General features: G+C 35.7%; 3 protein-coding genes across 3 annotated transcripts; 2 read left to right on the top strand and 1 right to left on the bottom strand.

Annotated features, from left to right (window-relative positions):
* Positions 1 to 497: 497 nt before the first annotated feature.
* On the top strand, positions 498 to 4,091 carry LOC132555753 (adrenocorticotropic hormone receptor-like). Its single transcript, XM_060220115.1, has 5 exons — positions 498 to 762; positions 1,288 to 1,509; positions 1,861 to 2,003; positions 2,292 to 2,482; positions 3,971 to 4,091. The coding sequence occupies exons 1-5, from the start codon at positions 498 to 500 to the stop codon at positions 4,089 to 4,091; spliced, it is 942 nt and encodes a 313-aa protein (XP_060076098.1).
* Positions 4,092 to 6,957: 2,866 nt separating this feature from the next.
* Positions 6,958 to 12,760, bottom strand: LOC132555727 (B9 domain-containing protein 1-like). Its single transcript, XM_060220090.1, has 6 exons — positions 12,704 to 12,760; positions 11,366 to 11,434; positions 10,341 to 10,452; positions 9,018 to 9,114; positions 8,573 to 8,703; positions 6,958 to 8,409 (listed from the first exon to the last, which is right to left on the bottom strand). The coding sequence occupies exons 1-6, from the start codon at positions 12,755 to 12,757 to the stop codon at positions 8,255 to 8,257; spliced, it is 618 nt and encodes a 205-aa protein (XP_060076073.1). The 5' UTR covers positions 12,758 to 12,760; the 3' UTR covers positions 6,958 to 8,254.
* A 1,438-nt stretch (positions 12,761 to 14,198) lies between these two features.
* LOC132555752 (spidroin-2-like) lies at positions 14,199 to 21,929 on the top strand. Its single transcript, XM_060220114.1, has 6 exons — positions 14,199 to 14,266; positions 17,000 to 17,252; positions 17,774 to 17,887; positions 18,329 to 18,469; positions 19,538 to 19,810; positions 21,186 to 21,929. Exons 2-6 carry the CDS (start codon positions 17,031 to 17,033, stop codon positions 21,927 to 21,929), a joined length of 1,494 nt encoding a protein of 497 aa, XP_060076097.1. The 5' UTR covers positions 14,199 to 14,266; positions 17,000 to 17,030.
* Positions 21,930 to 22,020: the final 91 nt, after the last annotated feature.

Raw genomic sequence — 22,020 nt, 5'->3', positions numbered from 1 at the left:
AAGGTAATCAACAACTCATAAATCCAATTATTAAACGGAATAAAATGCCAAACACATTGGTGAGAGATCTGAGGCTATCATATCCGAACATCTGTTTCACTTACATTGACTGATACAAACTCATCGCCTGCTGTTCAACTCCTGCCCAAGAACTGTTGTTTGAGTGATCCTGATTAATTTCTATTCATGCATCAACCAATACCCTTTTCAAAGTCCATATATCTGATCATTGTCGGGCTTGAAATCAAAATCTGTTTCGGCCGTGGTATTGAATTATAAAGTACATGCTGTTTATCGACGTTTTGCGAGTTTACCGAAGTCTTCAATCTTTGAATGGAGCTGAAGCGCATAACTAAGTTGGGTGGTAAAGGGATATTGACGGACTTGCTTGTAATTGTCACTCAGTATCTATCAAACAAGGCATAACAGACATGCACATGGATGTTTTTTCGAATTATTCTTGTCGTTTTAGTTTGGAGAACAGTTAATTATTAAGAATGTCTGGAAATTTAAACGAGAACCCGTTAGGGGAGGCAAATTTTGAGTACTTTGTATTTTACGTGACCATATTCTTAATCCTAACTTTAATTATTGTCGGAGGAAATTGCGTTATCATAGTTACCGTGCTTCGCCATCGAGATCTCCAGCAGCCATGCAATTACATGATAGCCAGTCTTGCTGTCTCCGATCTCCTATTTGGGATATTCTACCCGATCTACAACCTCGGCCATCTTCGTGACAGTTCCATCACACGTTTCCTTGGTAGGTAACTAGCTCATGCACAAAACTGAATCTATTAATGTCGAAAGCAGGGTTTCGAGAGAAGTGGATTGATAAAGATTTCATGGAAGTTTTACAGTCGTTACAACGGTCTTATTGGGAAATATTCTAATTCTGTGTATGATATGGAGACTGACGTGATTGATGGTCATTAGTATGCTTCATGGACCCGTTGGTTTTTATCTTTGTTTGGATTTACCAAAATGTACATGTCTGGTGTCGTCGATGAAGCAGAGGACGCTTATCCTTTCTGACACCTGGTCTTATATATGTGTATATCTTTGTTATAATTTTGCCCGTTTTGTCAAGTTTGTGTTTGAATTATGATATGTTCATTGTCTGTATTTTCTTTGTTTTTATAAAATGAATTTCTGACGATAGAATTAAAATACGTTCGTTTTCCTAGTAATTACAAATGAAAATGGGTGCTGACCAATACAAAATTTGATAATAGTAATGGCAAGTTCGAATTCCTAAGAATAGAGGTGTGTTAACTATATTTAACAGCACAAAGGACCGTTTGTGAGGGGTTGATCACCACTGTACAGTGGCTGGAAATGAACTCGGCGTACCATCTTGTCGCCATTACTATCAACCGTTACATAGCCATCGTCAAGCCTCTCCAGTACCACGTGTATCTGACCTGTCGTAGAGCCGCTGTAGTTATCTGTACAATATGGATAACTACTCTAGTAACGTCAGCAGCCATTTACTCTACAACAAACAGAGGTACGCAACTGATGAAAACACCTGAAGGAAACTCTAACAAGGTTGAAATTGCAAACCGTTGTTTTTGGGAAGATGTAGGCAGTTCATGAAATTGTTATGGTATAAATCCTTTTAAACAGTTGCTTTTTGTATACATCAAAATGGTAGCTGTAATGAATGGTTGCAGAGACATCTGTTCGTCAGGTAAATTGTCATAGCGACAGCTAAATGCTTGTTGAAAACATATTAATTTATATTAATTAAAGCATTTAACACGACTCATTCATTCAGTCCGAGTGAATCTTGATAATATCATATTCCAGTACATTTTCTTCTTATCTGAAACTAACATCAACTTATTTGCAGCCACAGACAACAAGGAAGCAAAAGTGTGCCGTTATGAGTTGATTTTCACAGAAGCACAGAGCATAATCCTCACCATCTTCAGCGGTGTCATACCAATTAGTGTGATGGTCGTTCTCTACACTATCATCGCACGCATCGCCAGAAAACATGTGAGTAGTGGAGTTTGTTTCAAATACGTGGTAAAATTTTAGGTGGGCGGGGGGGGGGGGGGGGGGGGGGGGGGGGGGGGGGGGGGGGGGGGGGGGGGGGGAATTTACGACTTATAAAACACATCAGATCAGTGTAGCACACAAAACCATAAGTGTAATAATGTTCACTTGTATCCTGGTTTCTGGATTTTGTTCTCTAATTAATCACATATAACAAACCTCTTATCAACTATTTTATTGACAACTTGAAAAAACATTTGTTCAATAAATCAATGCCCAATATTTCAGATACGTGATATAGCGGCGTGCTGTGGTGCTGACTTTCTAAAGCTGGGGAAACATCATGTATTCCGCCGTGAGATGAGGTCAACGTTGACAGTCAGTCTCTTGGTAGGATACTTCGCCTTTGTGTGGGTCCCTCACTGCACTTACATCGTGTACAGTGTTGCCTGCCAGTGTTACATCAGTCCGTATATCAGGTAGGGCCCACCAAATCTGTACGCCACATCTAAACTCTCGCATATGTTCCTGACATTCTGTCAATATCCAATACTTTATGTAATAAAGTGACACCCAGGTGTATATATTATATACCTGACATTCTGTCAATATCCAATACTTTATGTAATAAAGTGACACCCAGGTGTATTTATTATATACCTGACGTTCTGTCAATATCAATACTTTATGTAATAAAGTGACACCCAGGTGTATATATTATATACCTGACGTTCTGTCAATATCCAATACTTTATGTAATAAAGTGACACCCAGGTGTATATATTATATACCTGACGTTCTGTCAATATCCAATACTTTATGTAATAAAGTGACACCCAGGTGTATATATTATATACCTGACGTTCTGTCAATATCAATACTTTATGTAATAAAGTGACACCCAGGTGTATTTATTATATACCTGACATTCTGTCAATATCCAATACTTTATGTAATAAAGTGACACCCAGGTGTATTTATTATATACCTGACATTCTGTCAATATCAACACTTTATGTAATAAAGTGACACCCAGGTGTATATATTATATGCTTAACATTCTTTCAAAATTCTCTAATACTGTATCTTTTACGTAATGAAGTAAAGTTTGCGATGTGTAGAACTTTTCAATACAAATTCAATAATATTAATAAAGATATGGTACCTGCTCAATCATATATGTATATGTAAGTATATACATACATTGGATGAGATCAGCAGTGTGGAATTCCAGGGATTGGGGGCTAGGATCATAAATTGGCAGAAAAGAAGGGTAAATATTTACTTATATGCCGAGACAGAGATTTTATCATCCACTTAATTCAATAGATTCAGTTTGTTCTAGACCTTTGATAACCTTTCGTGTGTCGCTGTTTGTTTTTTGTGGTAGAAGGGGGTAATAGTGCACAGCTGTCTGACAGAAACCATCCTTGTCTGCCTTCAAGGAAAACAAGGAAATACAGAAATGTTCACATAGCCCATACATGATTTCCACAGATAAGATCATGTATTCCGGAAGAGTGCCATCTGCCTCATCAATGACACCCTGCGTGTAAACATTTCGTACAATCCAAGGGATTAATGCCACATTCTCAAACGCACACCCACCAGCAAAAATCGGGTACTGAATGCAACCAACACTACACTGTATAACAAAACATCCCCTTCAAAGGCATTGTTGTATCATCACCCACCTCAATGTAACTTTGGTTTTCTTGGTGTAAGAACGCCTTGGAAAGTAATGACATTCATGGCTTACTACCAAGGGCATGTGACTAAATAATGATCTTTGTATATGTATGTCTACCTTGTCATAACTTGTCCAACTGTGTCATACATGTGTGTAGAAGAAAGTTTACAAGATATCATTTGCATGTGTCCAGTGATTGTAACTGATGGGACGCTTTGATTTGCTAAATGTGAATTACCAAATGTTGAGTACAACATTGACATCTTTATTGGGACAGGCTTTCCACTCGGATGCTGGTATACACAAACAATGCCATCAACATTTTCATCTACGCCGGTCGTATCCATCTCTTCCGAAAATTGGCGATGAAGGACATCAAGCAATGCTGTTCCATTTGATACAAGTACAAACTAATCCTCTGTTGAGTGGAAGACATCGCGACATTCAGAGGCTCAAACACTCTGGTATGAACTGAATGACTCTGAAATCCTCATCACTGTAAAATGGTTTTAGCAGTATCTGCACATTGTACAGCGTTTCATTAGGACACAACACCACCTTGTATTCAGAAACTAACACATCTGAATTCCTTCTACAGTAATTGTTTATAATAAGACGGTGTTATGTGAAATCATGTCATTTATAAAAAATGCTGAAATGTTTTTCACATTCAATCAATTTTAGGCACTGCATTTTTAGGTCATCTGACCCGAAGGGTCCGATGACCTATAGTCATCATGCTTCGTCCGTCGTCGTCCGCCGTGCGCCGCGTCCGCCGTGCGCCGTCCGTAAACTTTTCATTCAAACGACTTCTTCTCAATAATTGGAAGGCCCAGGCAACTAATATTTGGCCTGTAGCTTGCTTTGCTGAAGCCCTACCAAGTTTGTTCAAATGAATGACCTTGACCTTCATTCAAGGTCACAGGGGTCAAATGTCTTTAAATCTTCAAAGGACTTCTCAGTAATCAAAAGGCCCAGGCAACTAAAATAAGGCCTGTAGCATGCTGGGATGAAGGACTACCAAGTTTGTTCAAATGAATGACCTTGACCCACTTTAAAGGTCACAGGGGTCAAATATGTTAAAATCTTTAAACAACTTCTCAATAACCAAAAGGCTCAGATTGCTGATATTGTGCCTGTGGCATGCTGGGATGAAGGGCTATCAAGTTTGTTTAAATGAATGACCTTGAACAACTTTCAAGGTCACAGGGGTCAAATATGTCAAAATCTTTAAATAACTTCTTCTCAAATACTAGAAGGCCTAGGGGGCTAATACTTGGCCCATAGCATGCTGGCATGGAGCCCTACAAAGTTTGTTCAAATGAATGACCTTGGCCCACTTTCAAGGTCACAGGGGTCAAATATGTTAAAATATACAAAGGACTTCATCTCAATAAGCAAAAGTCTATGAGTGCCGATATTGGGTCTGTAGCATGCTGGGAGGAAAGGCTACCAAGTTTATTCAAATGAATGACCTCAACCCACTTTCAAGGTCACAGGGGTCAAATATGTTAAAATATACAAACGACTTCTTCTCAACAAGCAAAAGTCCATGAGTGCTGATATTGGGCCTGTAAGATGCTTGGAGGAGAGGCTACCAAGTTTGTTCAAATGAATGACCTCAACCCACTTTCTAGGTTTGGCTTGCTTTTTGTCAGATGACCGTTAAGGCCCATGGGCCTCTTGTCTTTTCATCTGATAAGAGAATCCAAAAAGTTTTGTAAATCTACATTGTACTGATTCAATTAGAGTTATTTTTGTTGCCTAAATAAGAGTTTTTAAAGCTATTTCAGTGCTCCCAACATGTTTTTGTGTGATAGAGTGAAACTTTACCAATATTTTTGATTTTTTAATTCTGGATATGGATATGAAACCCGATTTCTATTTTCTCCCCCGAGTTCTTTACTTTCCTAAATAATACATATATGGTATATTTACCTGTTCACTTTACTTTCCTATATATCATAAACATGGTATATTTATCTGTATATCATGAACCATGGTATATTTACCTGTTCACTTTACTTTCCTATATATCATAAACATGGTATATTTACCTGTATATCATGAACCATGGTATGTTTACCTGTTCACTTTACTTTCCTATATAATATATACATGGTATATTTACCTGTTCACTTTACTTTCCTATATATCATGAACATGGTATATTTACCTGTTCACTTTACTAATATATATACATGGTATATTTACCTGTTCACTTTACTTTCCTATATATCATGAACATGGTATATTTACCTGTTCACTTTACTTTCCTATATATCATGAACATGGTATATTTACCTGTTCACTTTACTTTCCTATATAATATATACATGGTATATTTACCTGTTCACTTTACTTTCCTATATATCATGAACATGGTATATTTACCTGTTCACTTTACTTTCCTATATAATATATACATGGTATATTTACCTGTTCACTTCACTTTCCTATATAATATATACATGGTATATTTACCTGTTCACTTTACTTTCCTATATATCATGAACATGGTATATTTACCTGTTCACTTTACTTTCCTATATAATATATACATGTATATTTACCTGTTCACTTTACTTTCCTATATATCATAAACATGGTATATTTACCTGTTCACTTTACTTTCCTATATATCATGAACATGGTATGTTTACCTGTTCACTTTACTTTCCTATATAATATATACATGGTATATTTACCTGTTCACTTTACTTTCCTATATAATATATACATGGTATATTTACCTGTTCACTTTACTTTCCTATATAATATATACATGGTATATTTACCTGTTCACTTTACTTTCCTATATAATATATACATGGTATATTTACCTGTTCACTTTACTTTCCTATATAATATATACATGGTATATTTACCTGTTCACTTTACTTTCCTATATAATATATACATGGTATATTTACCTGTTCACTTTACTTTCCTATATAATATATACATGGTATATTTACCTGTTCACTTTACTTTCCTATATAATATATACATGGTATATTTACCTGTTCACTTTACTTTCCTATATATCATGAACCATGGTATATTTACCTGTTCACTGTTACTCTAAAGGCTACATACCTGTATGTGGCAGTTACAGTCTCTCCACACTTACTCTGATTCACAAGTAAGTTGTTATAGATTGTCCTCAAGCACATTGCACTACGACTTTGTTAACAGGTATTACAAACAGATGACACAACACAGAATATTATTTTACAAATGTATACACCTTAATTTATTGAATTATCTTATATTTACATATAATTTATAACTATAAAAATGTTGCGTTTTCACATTTTTTGCATGTTTCACAAAGAATGTAGACATGAATGGACGGAGAAATACATATATGTAGAGTACAAATAGCAAAAATCTATTGCCACTAATATCTGAAAACTTTCAATTAATTAATATCTAAAATCCCTTCTACTTAAAAATAAACGGAATGCATATTTAGGCAAGTCCGTTATATTCACAACCAACATAAATTAATCCCATATACTGTTGCGAAGACATGCTTGGTGCAAACACAAATTGATTATTTCCGCTGCTAGCATGTAGCACATTCACTTGAAAATGAAAAGTTGGAACGAGAAATGCATTTTCTTTTGACAGATAGAATGTTGTTTGGACAATGATTTACTGATTTACAACAGCATGTGGGGAAACTCTGCTGTGTCTAGGAGGGATATAAAAGGTGGGCTAAACGTGTGATGCTAGAGCTGAAAAGCTAAAACAATGGCCGAAGTAGACCAGTTTTATGTAAGATTTAAAACAAACAGGCTTACTATTTCCCCACATACAACATCAAAATATGTATCATAGCATAATACATCTGGATAAACTAACAGCTAATTAATTCATGATGGACGAATATCTGTTCATGACCATGTAATCATAAAATTGTTTTGGACACTTTCCTTACTTTTATTAACAACAGGCCCATGGGCCTTTGCGATCACCTCAGGTCTTCAGGCTTTTTACAGTTTTCGACTTGTTCATCAGTCCCAGCATTGGGGCAGACAGAGCAGAACTAATATATGCATCCTTACGAAGTTTTTATTGTGTCTTAAGTTTGAAAGCAAGATTTTCAATTAAATGGAACTGATAACACTGTCTGTTGTTGAAGTTTAGCCTATTTGACTCGTGATCTTGAATGAAGGTCAAGGTCATTCATTTGAACAAACTCAGTAGCACTTCATCCCAGCATGGTATTGGCCAAACATCATGACCCTGGGGCATTTTGTTATTAAGAAGAAGTCATTTGAACAATTTTACATATTTGACCACTGTGACTTTGAAAAGGGTCAAGGTCATTCATTTAAACAAACTTGGTAGTTTATGACTAATCTAGGACTGACACAACTAAGCACTTCATAACAATACAATGTTTGGTTCAAATTATCATTAAGTGTCATTTTAATTTAAAATGAACACCCACAATCTTATAGATGGAATGTAGAAAACTAGTGTTTTACACATGATGATTCTTGCCAGGTTTAAAAGCAGTATTTGAAATTGCTTCCTGGTGAAGATGATACTATGCCTCTGACTGTCCTTTGGCTACGCCGACATTTTCTGGTAAAACTGTTGTAGAAACTTCAGATGGAATAACGTCATAACCTAATTTTTTCATGTCCTTTGAAACAATATTGAAAGACACTGTCACAAAACCTTGAGATCGCACCCGTGTCACTGGAAAGGAAACAAACAACAGATTCAGAAATAACTTCCAAACTATTACTATCATTCAAAGTTATCTTTCCTTAGGATGTTCTTACTTTAAGAATTTGCTAATTTGAATCAAACTCAACAAATTTTCAGTTTAGAATTAAAATGTGTTTATCCTGATACTTACCTTCTCTTCCTTCTCCTTGAGCAACCACCTTAGGATCAACAAATTCTGGTCGTCGCCCTAGAAACCACGCTGTGAATTTCTGAAGTGCTGATGCGGACTCTGGAACAAACATTGGTATTTTCCGCTTGTGTCTGTAAAAAACAAAAAAACTGAACAATAAATGCATATAAATTGATGTAAAATATCTGGCAACATTACCTAAATAGGCAAGTTCTACAACTACAAGTATGTCCTAATTCTTGATTATGTTCATAAAACTTTAGAAAACTATTCATAAAACTTTTATGAGGGAAACAAAACTCTCGATGTTTAAGTTACAAGTTGGACCTTAAAGAATACCTATCTTGAGAGAAAACTTATTTTGATGTGATGTAGTAACACTGTAATAAATAATACTGAAGAGATATTTTCTTATTTACTCTGTTCTTGTTATCTCATATCTCACCTTCCTGGTGTGATGGGGACATGGCACATACCATAACCTCTCACAACATCTTGTCCAAATACATCAATTCCATAGCAGTGAATGACAAGTTGTGGCCCTGTGGCATAAAAATCAATAATGGTGACACTGAGACATATATTACAATAATGGTGGCCCTGAGACATAAATTACATAATGGTGGCCCTGAGACATAAATAACAACAATGGTGTCCCTGAAACATAAATTACAAAATTGGAGGCCCTGAGAATAGGTTACATTAATGGTGACCGCCCTGAGACATAAATTACAATAATGGTGACACTGAGACATAAATTACAATAATGGTGACCCTGAGACATAAATTACAATAATGGTGACCCTGAGACATAAATTACAATAATGATTGCCCTGAGACAAAAATTACAATAATGGTGACACTGAGACATAAATTACAATAATGGTGACCCTGAGACATAAATTACAATAATGGTGACCCTGAGACATAAATTACAATAATGGTGACACTGAGACATAAATTACAATAATGGTGACCCTGAGACATAAATTACAATAATGGTGACCCTGAAACATAAATTACAATAATGGTGACCCTGAGACATAAATTACAATAATGGTGGCCCTGAGACATAAATTACAATAATGGTGACACCGAGACATAAATTACAATAATGGTGACCCTGAGACATAAATTACAATAATGGTGGCCCTGAGACATAAATTACAATAATGGTGGCCCTGAGACATAAATTACAATAATGGTGACCCTGAGACATAAATTACAATAATGGTGACCCTGAGACATAAATTACAATAATGGTGACCCTGAAACATAAATTACAATAATGATTGCCCTGGGACATAAATTACATTAATGGTGGCCCAAGACATGAATTAAATTAAACTCAATTCCATGGTCGAAACTTTAGAAGAAGTCCGTCAAATGTTTATGCATGGTGGACAGCACATGGCAGACAACGAAGCACAATGGTTATAGGACATCATGACCCTTCAGGCTGATGACCTAATAAACTAATACCTTCAAAGATTCCATGACTTCTGAGACTCCAAGTCCTGGACTGATACTGTTCTTATAATAAGTAGGGTTGGGAAGTGTTAATAAAAGCTTACTTACTTGCCCTAATCTTTTGATGTACTATCTATGAATTACTGACTACTGCACAAGCTAACTGTAATCACAGCAGCAATACGTTTATCCCAAGTTCCTTTCTTTCTTCCTTTTTTATCTAAATCAATCTTTGAATAATGTTTGTTTTGTCAGGAAAAAGCAATACTGTGACTATATATCAGAATTGTTAACTTACATCCATGCGGATTGGTACTCTTAAATGTGATATCTAGGGGAAAGTTCCACACAAACTCTTGTCTCTCATCTTTACTCTTCTTAGTTATTTGTGTGATGCCTTCTTCCAAACCCTGCAAATTTCAAAAAATTGAGATTCATAGGACATTAAGAAAACATAAACATTTCAAAATGCATGTAACTGTAGTTTATCCTATTTCTCATCCATCTGTGATTCCTTCAAGAACTGATCTATGATGGAAGGCAACTGGAACATTGGTTGTCTCCAACTCAATTAGGAATCTTATTGTTAATTCAAAGTGAATTCTAAAAACTTACAAATATTCCTTTCCATCAAATAATGAACATTCAAATAGTTTTTTTCAAATGGACAAACAGTGTCAACTAATTATTCTTTTTACAAAAGCTACCTACAAAGACAAATGGGAAAAAATTGATGGGAGATTTCTGTACATAATCAAAAAGCTAAAGAAGGGGCAATAACTCCTTCTTAAATTACTAAATAAAACTGCTGTGTAGGAAACAGAATTCCAAGTCATAATTATAAAGCCTACCAAGTCTGAAAGAAATTGGGAAACTAGGATGAGATATCTGGACAATAACAGCAATATGAAAAGAACAAGGGGCAGTAACTCAGTTGAAGCAAACTGCAATTAAGGCAAACAAAACTTCATATCATTGTTAATTACTAAACCTATAAGATTGAAAGAAACTCATTGAAAAATGGGAGAGATCTCTTTCCAAGATTTACATAGTAAAACATGGGGCAATAACTTACAAATACAATTGAATCACTGCCATAAAAGGATGCAAAATTCCAAGTCATTGTTATTATTAAATATGGTTAAAATTGTATTACAAGATCTCTGGACAAATAAAATTTTATGATGGATGCATAAAACTATAACATTTAATACATTCCTTCAAAATTTATTAACACAAACAGCATCTACAAAATCTTTCATCATGGACCCATAGACATATAAAGTATATAAATTTTAGCTAATCTCTTTTTCACTGACTCACCGAAGTTATTAACCAATCAGATCCATACGTAAAGCAGTATTTACAATATATATCATCAAACTCTGGAAACTGAAAAGACAAAATAATTTAAATCGTAAATTCACAAATTAAAATAATCAATACATATCTATAATATTAATTCTCATTCATGAGACAAGGAAATACCATGCACTACAAAGTGCCAGATTCTTGTCCAGTCTGTTTGGTATCTCTACATGATATTTAGTGCTAAGTAACATTATCATTAAAATGATATCATGATAAATACTCTTGGCATATAACCACAAAGGGGGGTAATCTCACAGAATAGAAGAATCTGAAAGGGAAACATGTTGAGAAAGATTTAAGTTAATCTTGACACTATAATGTATGAGAAAACCCAGTCTGTTTTTGCTTTGAAAGTGACTTTGTTACAGAATGGACTGAGATAAATCAATCTAAATCACTTATAGTCAGATTCATCTCACATAAAAAAATATTTCTGAAGAAATCCTTGACTTCAATCAAAATGCTATCTTTATATTCAATATTTACCATTGTACATGTATAGAATACAGCTGTAGCTATGATGTTAAGTGTTATGATGTAAAACCAGCTCATGCAATGACAAAGGAATCAGGATATTGGAAAGTATTAGAAATGATGAATATAAGGACTGAACTGATTTTTATTGCTTAAATAATCCATATGTTATAGAATTTATTACCACAGGAGTTTGACATTCTGTCAATAAAATATCTAAGAAGTGCTATAACAATGTATATACTGGCTTTTTATAGCTATTGAATTCTGGACGGAACATGGTCGACGACGACCAACACAGGCCAGTCCAGTTCTGCTACATTTATACAATGTATAAACTTACCTGTACTGACATTCAATCGACTTGATATAATGTCAGAATAATTAGGACTAGTCTCAACTACGAATGAAATGCACGTACATTGTATATAAAGGAATAAATTCACAAAATATTTAACCATCATGAGGTTATTGAAAGACGATGAACTATCCCACCTCTGAACAGCTGACAATTAATTGCAAGAACTCTATACTATATTCAGATTTATCTGTCTCAAAATGAACTGTTACATATCATACAGTTACAGTTCAAAATGACACCAGACAGTGATAATTCTGATATATATAAACCAAATTATTTGAACTGTCAGCTATGACATCAAACATGTGCAAGCTTGTTTACGTTTTATCGCCAAATATTTATCGTTAGTTATCATATTTATCAATCACACGTAATCAATATTTTGCCCTTACTATAACCAAATAATTTCATATTGAAGATAAATACAACGTTAGGTGCCACCATGAAATAATCACCTCTGCCGATTCGATTTGCCCACCAGCCATAAGAAGAAACACGGTCTGTGCCATTTTGTATATTGTGCATTATGCGCCACCTGGTGTTCTGTGAATAGGGAGTAATCCCTAAGTTGGATTGCTCTGATGATACAAAAAACAGAAGAGAAAGCTGACGTATGTTCTACATTTCAGTTCAAAATGATAAAAAAATACAGCAAACAACGTCTAATGAGGCATTGATAATATCCTTTCATGTTTTTGTGCATAGAAACGCATTAAGTATTTAATAAAGCATCACCGTACGGAGACGGAACGGCAGGGAGCGTACGGTCCGAAAGTCCACCCGAAATGACCCAGGCCGCCGAATACATTTTTTCAACTATTGCCGCGGTACATAAAAATTACCTTACGGTCGATAGTAGACGTTCTATAAACGTGTATCTAGAAAGAAAAAATAAAAAATGATATAATAAATAACGTCGGAACTAATTACATTAGATAATATTATCACTTCCCTTGCATCACAATACGCTTAAAACCCGTTCGACATAGATTCTTAAAAAAAAACGGTTCCAAGTTAAATATATCAACTTTCATGCGCTCAGTTTTCCCTTTCGCTTTTTAAATAGCTAACTGCAGATAAAACGTGTTTTCTGATTCCAGCTTATGGACGAAATTTATCCTGCAACTGGCACCGCCATTGTCGGAATACGCATGCCACATGTTTTTTTGCTGTATTCGGCACTGACGGAAACAGCTGTATTTTGAGCACTTGCAATAGTTCGACAGAAACACTCACTGAATTTACTTAAATATTACATTCAGAAATATAAATGGTTGTGGTAATAAGCGATTTGTCCTTGTGATTTAAACATATTTTATTATCAGTATTGTTGCAAGATTGATACAGGCCTAATACATTGTCAGTGTCTTAAAATATAAGCTACATTTATGCTCGGACAGAAAGAAAAAGAGTGGCTCGCTAGAAACTCGCCATTTTTTATTTCTTCATCCTCGCCAAAAATGCTTCTATTTTATGACCGAGATAATGTATTATCGCGCATCTTGACAATATTGGTTCTGCATACCAATCTGGCGTACATCACAGTAAAGCAAACGTTCGTTAGTTTACCCCATGAAAGAACGATCGATATAAATAAATAAAAATAGATAAATGTCTTTTAGTTCATAACAAATACGGAAATTGTGTTACAGTACCATTTTGTGTGTAACACTGATTATCGTTGATGCAATTGTCTGTGTGTCTATCCACAGACTGGCGCGATGGTATAAAAGACATGTATCTGAAACGGCATATTATCAAAGCCAGATAATCTGAAGAACTCTCTAAATCGGGAATATTTGCTCAACTCTTGCATTCAAAACGGAAAATAGCCGTCATATTTGTATATACAAATCAAATTGCGTACACTGGATGCATTCGAAATACGTCGCGGGGAACATCCTGTTGGCTGTGTCCAGCCCTATTCCGTGCTCCGCACTCCATATCAGGGGAGGCTACTCTAAAAAGTAGGCTAACCAATTCAGGAAGCGAGAACCGGATCGCTAGCTACTGGACAGGTAAAGGCGGTTGAGAAATGTTTTCAGAAGATATTCCTTAGATATTGTCTAATGTGATATAAATAATTTGTCTTTGAATACACACAGAATGTATCTTTAGACTGCTTATTGACAATGTAAATCAAACCAAGACGACACGGGTCAATAGTTTCGATGTACGTTTCATACGTGTGAGTTGTTGGTCAATTCATGAAATGGATGTTGCAATAACACAGCTAAAGGAACATATCTTCCAAGTAATCTACTGTCATGCTGATATTCAGAAACATTAAAATGCTTGTTTACTATTGCAACTGAAAGTGTAAATGCACTAGTCACAGGCAGGGTTTCTACAGGAATCTGACGTTTTCCCTCAGAGCTCCCAACATATTTTATCAAAACTTTCTGAATTACAAAAAAAGTGTCAAATGATGCATATATAGGCGCTTCAGTTGTCTTTCTTGACACTTCGACTGATTTATTGTTATTTCAAGTATAAATGTAGCGGTATGATAAAAACAAAGTCGCAGGGGTCTTGTTATGTTTACTTTTATTAAAAGAGAACGAGAGAGAGAGTGTGATTGATTCTGAAACATTATAGAATGAAATTAAATCAGACTGTCACACATATGACATCCACTTACAATTCAAACTTCAACAAATCACAACTTTAACAAATAAGTGAAAATAGTATCGCTTTAAACAAAAATATAACTTTAAAGAGATAATAGTAATCATTACGGTAATACAGAACAATTACACTAATTACACTTACTGACAAACTAATTCTACTGTTAACTATAGAACAATTACACTTACTGACAAACTAATTCTACTGTTAACTATAGAACAATTACACTTACTGACAAACTAATTCTACTGTTAACTATAGAGCAATTACACAATTGCACTATAGAACAATTACACTTACTGACAAACTAATTCTACTGTTAACTATACACTTACTGACAAACTAATTCTACAACTATATTACACTTACTGACAAACTAATTCTACTGTTAACTATAGAACAATTACACTTACTGACAAACTAATTCTACTGTTAACTATAGAGCAATTACACTAATTGCACTTACTGACAAACTAATTCTACTGTTAACTATAGAACAATTACACTTACTGACAAACTAATTCTACTGTTAACTATAGAGCAATTACACTACACTTACTGACAAACTTGCACTTACTGACAAACTAATTCTACTGTTAACTATAGAACAATTACACTTACTGACAAACTAATTCTACTGTTAACTATAGAACAATTACACTAATTACACTTACTGACAAACTAATTCTACTGTTAACTATAGAACAATTACACTAATTACACTTACTGACAAACTAATTCTACTGTTAACTATAGAACAATTACACTAACTGACAAACTAATTCTACTGTTAACTATAGAACAATTACACTAATTACACTTACTGACAAACTAATTCTACTGTTAACTATAGAACAATTACACTAATTGCACTTACTGACAAACTAATTCTACTGTTAACTATAGAGAATTACAATTACACTTACTAATAATACACTTACTGACAAACTAATTCTACTGTTAACTATAGAACAATTACACTAATTACACTTACTGACAAACTAATTCTACTGTTAACTATAGAACAATTACACTAATTACACTTACTGACAAACTAATTCTACTGTTAACTATAGAACAATTACACTAATTACACTTACTGACAAACTAATTCTACTGTTAACTATAGAACAATTACACTTACTGACAAACTAATTCTACTGTTAACTATAGAGCAATTACACTAATTACACTTACTGACAAACTAATTCTACTGTTAACTATAGAGCAATTACACTTACTGACAAACTAATTCTACTGTTAACTATAGAGCAATTACACTAATTACACTTACTGACAAACTAATTCTACTGTTAACTATAGAACAATTACACTAATTACACTTACTGACAAACTAATTCTACTGTTAACTATAGAGCAATTACACTAATTACACTTACTGACAAACTAATTCTACTGTTAACTGTAGAACAATTACACTCACTGACAAACTAATTCTACTGTTAACTATAGAGCAATTACACTAATTACACTTACTGACAAACTAATTCTACTGTTAACTATAGAACAATTACACTAATTGCACTTACTGACAAACTAATTCTACTGTTAACTATAGCACAATTACACTTACTGACAAACTAATTCTACCGTTAACTATAGAACAATTACACTAATTGCACTTACTGACAAACTAATTCTACTGTTAACTATAGAACAATTACACTTACTGACAAACTAATTCTACCATTAACTCAAAGAGATAGAATTCAAATGTAATGAAGTGCTAAGGACAATAAAAGAAACCCACAAAACAGAAACTTTCAACCAATCTAACAACTTCGTCAAAGTCTGTCATGTGTCATTGTCTTGTCCAGTCTGTAGCTGACCACAACTCACATACAGCACACATACATATGTACAAAGTTCAAACAAAGAAATGTGCTCGCACTATACCTGGTATACATACCAGTATACATTAACAGGCAAAATGTAACGTGAGTTTTAAGAATAATATACAAAAACAGGCAATTCAGTATATTGTACTTACAAACAAATAAATATATTTTATATCCAACAGAATTTGACAATCAATATAATAATTTTGACACTGTTACATTAGTATGAAAAAACTTAACAAGATAATATAAATTTTTTTTCAGATTTGTGTCTTTCTACTCTTACTTAATTGACATGAGCTATCCTTACCAAGGAGGTGGTAATCCTGGATACCCAGGTGGTGGGTATGGGCAACCCCCAATGGGTGGCTATCCCCAACAAGGAGGGATGCCGCAACCAGGTGGTATGCCGCAACCAGGCGGTATGCCACAGCCTGGTGGCTACCCACAACCAGGGGGTGGTTACCCTCAGCCAGGAGGTGGAGGTTTCCAGCAACCACAGGGCTTTGGAGGGGGTGTAAGTTCAGTTATAAATGTGTAATTTTCTGAAATTCTAGCATCAGTTTTGTAGATGACCTCTTGTAGCATATACACAATATTTGCCTAAGTGATACAAAGAAATTTGAATTTTGATTAACTTGAAAAAAGAGGTAAGATATGATGTTTTTAAGTATTCACTATCATGTATTTTCACAAGATTCCAAGTTTTCATTGCAGTCATGAAATGACATGAATATTTTTAAAAATATCTTTCAATAAAAACAAAAATCTATTTTAGATTTTAATTTATTCTCATAAATCAGGTAAAATAAAAAAATAAACAACATAGAAACGAAAAAATTATCTATTAAAGTCCCTCAAAATCCCAAGGAAGATGGATTTACTAGCAGAATAACCAGTCATCATGAATGACTTGTGGATATCAGTTATTTAGTTTGATTGGTGTGTATGGTGGAAAATAAATGTACTAATGGTGTGTGATTGTGGAAGTATTGGAAGTGATTTTTGTTTTTGATAAGGTCCATGTTTATATTTTAGATGGGTATGCCGACCCCTGAGTCTGCTTCTGCAGCAGCGTATGGACAGTCTGGGGCCCCGGGGGGAATGCCTGGTTATCCTGCTCAGCCACAGCCTGGTGGATTAGGTTTTGGTGTAAGTCTAATTGTGTAAATTACTTGATATATACAGAAATTATCTCAGAATAGGATCAAGTAACAACTGAACATTTTTTAATTACAAACTTGGTGACCATGGATATTGGTATGTATGAAGATTTAGTAAAACATTATAAAAAGATCAAGAAATCGGTGGATATAAGGCTTCCATTTGGAGTGTGTACATCAATACATGACAAGAAGAAGAATATAGAGTAACTGTTCCCCAACATGTGGCATAGTCATAAGATTTAATCAAATTTTTAACTGAAAACAATATCAGTTGTTTCTTTTGATTTGAAACTTGCGTGCAGGTAATAATACAATGGTCACAAGTCATTTGAATTATCTATAATTTTCAGTTGAGATTACAGTTAATACATGAATGTACTTGTTAATTAGCTTTATAGGTATGTTTTTAATATTGTTTTATTGACAGGGAGGATCTGCCCCACCATCAGGACCAGGGTTTGGAGGAGGGGCTCCTGGCTATGGGGCACCTCCTGGAGGCTACACAGGAGCACCACCTCCTCAGCCTGCTATGCCAAGTTATAACCAGCCTCCTCAGCAATCATACCAAGTAAGAAAATTTAGCCTATGGAAGAAAAAAAGTCGGACTGAAAAGTGTAGTGTTTGTCAGTGTGGTAGGATCCTACAGGTATCAGAAAGGTGTAGTGTTTGTCAGTGTGGTAAGATCCTACAGGTATCAGAAAGGTCTAGTGTTTGTCAGTGTTGTAGGATCCTACAGGTATCAGAAATGTCTAGTGTTTGTTAGTGTTGTAGGATCCTACAGGTATCAGAAAGGTGTAGTGTTTGTCAGTGTTGTAGGATCCTACAGGTATCAGAAAGGTATAGTGTTAGTCAGTGTTGTAGGGTCCTACAGGTATCAGAAAGGTGTAGTGTTTGTCAGTGTTGTAGGATCCATACAGGTATCAGAAAGGTGTAGTGATTGTCAGTGTTGTAGGATCCTACAGGTATCAGAAAGGTGTAGTGTTTGTCAGTGTTGTAGGATCCATACAGGTATCAGAAAGGTGTAGTGTTTGTCAGTGTTGTAGGAACCCCTACAGGTATCAGAAAGGTGTAGTTTTTGTCAGTGTTGTAGTATCCAACAGGTATTAGAAATGTCTAGTGTTTGTCAGTGTTGTAGGATCCATACAGGTATCAGAAAGGTGTAGTGATTGTCAGTGTTGTAGGATCCTACAGGTATCAGAAAGGTGTAGTGTTTGTCAGTGTTGTAGGATCCTACAGGTATCAGAAAGGTGTAGTGATTGCCAGTGTTTTAGGAATAGATACTTTATATTCAGGTATATGCGTAAGTCATTCTAATTAAGCTTTGCCTTTATTTATGTAACTGAACTTTTCACTTCTTTGTTGTTTCCATGGAAACAGTCAGAATCATTAATTTGCTGTTTTCAGAAAAGATCTGAACTGCTGAAGATGAATTTATGTGATATTAATATGATTTAAAATTGATTTTTCCTTTTTGATCATGTTTGTTCAGAACAGTCGAGATTTGGTTTCTCTTTAGCATGAAAAACATTTGTTAAATGAATAAATAAGTAAGGTAAACCTCACAAATAAATGTGTTACTGCAATACATCTGTATCGTATTGTATAGAAGTGATTTCTTCACCCTGTTCTGTTCCAGTCCAGTGCACCAGCACCAGCCTATGGTTCCAGTCCAGGATACCAGCCACCACAGCAACAGGGATATAACCAACCCCCTCAACAGGGGTACAACCAACCCCCTCAACAAGCTTTCAACCAACCACCTGCCAACCCCTCCTATGCAGGTTCAGCTCCAGGAGGTTATGGGGCATCAGCCCCTTCAGCGCCATCTGGTGGTCATCCATATGGTGCCCCTGCCTCCAACACAGGTATGGGAGGAGGCATTCCAGGAGCAGGTGCCTTTAAACAAAAGGTAAGTTAATTTTAGCTTTTCATTTTGTCCTGTTTACAAATAAAGTTATCTAATGTTTTTTTAACCAAGAAAAATTCTTTAAATGGTAGCACAATCTATTTCCAGTCCTGAATAACTCATTTACATGCCCTTTTTTTGTGTTACTTTTAAGTATTTCAAGCATAACAGTATGTGATAAATGTGTTGACTGTGAAAACCATGCAGAAATCGCGGATTTGGACGGTATAGATTGTCAGTGCTTCTTCTGGAGAAGTACTCAAAGGGACAACTTTGTTCCCAGGTGTGCATTATTTTATTTTAGGACTGATCTGAAAAACAACATGGCTGATGATTTTTAAGAGTAAAGTTGGTCATCACTCTTTGAAGAGAAGTACTCTTTGGATCTTTCTCAAATGTCATATGTTTGGACTCCCTGGCCCGTAGTATCCTTATGATTATTTGACTGATCAGAAAAAAATGGCTGACAGGTGGCCATCTTGGATAATGATTCTGAAAGTTTGTTATCACTTTTTCTTCAGAAATGCTACATGCTCTTTTCTCAAATTTCATATGTAGTTTCACCTTCGCTCCTAATTATACATTTTCGATTTTGGAACCTATCAAAAAAACAAAATGGTTGATTTGTGATTGTTGAAGATATACCAAGCATTTGATGTACTTCTAAAATCAACAGAAAATTACATGACAGTTATGAAAGTTATTGAATTACAGGGCTATTGTATTCTCCTGTCTAGATCTTGTCATTTCTTTCAATCTCTTTGGATCACTGATGAGTCCTAGAAGAACAAAACAGCTGCATGATGCAGTTTATTTCATTCTTTACTCCATCTGACTCTGAAATTGTATTTAAAGGTGCTTTTCACATGTGTGTCTGTTGTGCAATCTGTGATATGTTTTTGATGATTGAAGAATAATATCATTGTGACTGTTCTCAAATCAAATGCTGTTTTCTTCATTTGTATTACATGTAAAGGATAGTTTAAATGAACTAGCTTCATCAATAAGATTAGTTCTGTGACATGTTACACCGACAACACTATGGAATTCAGATGACCCTAAAGACCCATAGGCTTTTTGTTACACAGAGTTTGAAGCTCTGTAAATCAAGCTACAGGTGTTTGTGGATTAGAATCCTCTAAATAATGCTTGCCAATAAAAAAAGTAACAAATATTTTACATAATTAGCCTCAAAATGACTGTCTCCCGGCTCAGTGTGCTGACTAGCATAGAGATTGTGTCCAGGCTCAGTGTGTCAACCAGCATAGAGACTGTGTCCAGACTCAGTATGCAGACCAGCATAGAGACTGTGTGCAGGCTCAGTGTGTCAACCAGCATAGAGACTGTGTCCAGGCTCAGTGTGATAACCAGCATATAGACTGTGACCTGGCTCCGTGTGTCAACCATCATAAAGACTGTGTCCAGGCTCAGTGTGCTGACTAGCATAGAGTCTGTGTCCAGGCTCAGTGTGTCAACCAGCATAGAGACTGTGTCCAGACTCAGTGTGTCAACCATCATAGAGACTGTGTCCAGGCTCAGTGTGCTGACTAGCACCAGGCTCAGTGTCCTGACCAGCATAGAGACTGTGTCCAGGCTCAGTGTGATGACCAGCATAGAGACTGTGTCCAGGCTCAGTGTGATGACCAGCATAGAGACTGTGTCCAGGCTCAGTGTGCTGACTAGCATAGAGACTGTGTCCAGGCTCAGTGTGATGACCAGCATAGAGACTGTGTCCAGGCTCAGTGTGATGACCAGCATAGAGTCTGTGTCCAGGCTCAGTGTGTCGACCATCATAGAGGCTGTGTCCAGACTCAGTATGCAGACCATCATAGAGACTGTGTCCAGACTCAGTGTTCTGACCAGCATAGAAACTGTGTCCAGGCTCAGTGTGCTGACTAGCATAGAGACTGTGTCCAGGCTCAGTGTGCTGACTAGCATAGAGACTGTGTCCAGGCTCAGTGTGCTGACTAGCATAGAGACTGTGTTCAGACTCAGTGTTCTGACCAGCGTAGAGACTGTGTCCAGGCTCAGTGTGCAGACCAGCATAGAGTCTGTGTCCAGGCTCAGTGTGTCAACCAGCATAAAGACTGTGTCCAGGCTCAGTGTGTGTCAACCAGCATAGAGACTGTGTCCAGGCTCAGGTTGCTGAAAAGCATAGACACTGTGTCCAGGCTCAGAGTGTCGACCATCATAGAGACTGTGTCCAGACTCAG

This window comes from Ylistrum balloti, unplaced genomic scaffold (genome assembly GCF_031769215.1).
Source record: "Ylistrum balloti isolate Yb309-2 unplaced genomic scaffold, AGI_CSIRO_Ybal_v1 Utg370512, whole genome shotgun sequence".
Taxonomy (NCBI): domain Eukaryota; kingdom Metazoa; phylum Mollusca; class Bivalvia; order Pectinida; family Pectinidae; genus Ylistrum; species Ylistrum balloti.
This window is presented reverse-complemented; position numbering and strand designations above follow the sequence as displayed.

Coding starts and splice junctions, on each gene's coding strand:
- LOC132555753 (XM_060220115.1), top strand. CDS start 498: ATGTCTGGAAATTTAAACGAGAACCCGTTAGGGGAGGCAAATTTTGAG. Junction 763..1,287: donor TTCCATCACACGTTTCCTTG/GTAGGTAACTAG, acceptor TATATTTAACAG/CACAAAGGACCGTTTGTGAG. Junction 1,510..1,860: donor TTACTCTACAACAAACAGAG/GTACGCAACTGA, acceptor TTGCAGCCACAG/ACAACAAGGAAGCAAAAGTG.
- LOC132555727 (XM_060220090.1), bottom strand. CDS start 12,757: ATGGCACAGACCGTGTTTCTTCTTATGGCTGGTGGGCAAATCGAATCG. Junction 10,453..11,365: donor CTGATTGGTTAATAACTTCG/GTGAGTCAGTGA, acceptor TGAAATTTGCAG/GGTTTGGAAGAAGGCATCAC. Junction 9,115..10,340: donor GAGTACCAATCCGCATGGAT/GTAAGTTAACAA, acceptor TTTATGCCACAG/GGCCACAACTTGTCATTCAC.
- LOC132555752 (XM_060220114.1), top strand. CDS start 17,031: ATGAGCTATCCTTACCAAGGAGGTGGTAATCCTGGATACCCAGGTGGT. Junction 18,470..19,537: donor CTCCTCAGCAATCATACCAA/GTAAGAAAATTT, acceptor GTTCTGTTCCAG/TCCAGTGCACCAGCACCAGC. Junction 19,811..21,185: donor CAGGTGCCTTTAAACAAAAG/GTAAGTTAATTT, acceptor ACCAGCATATAG/ACTGTGACCTGGCTCCGTGT.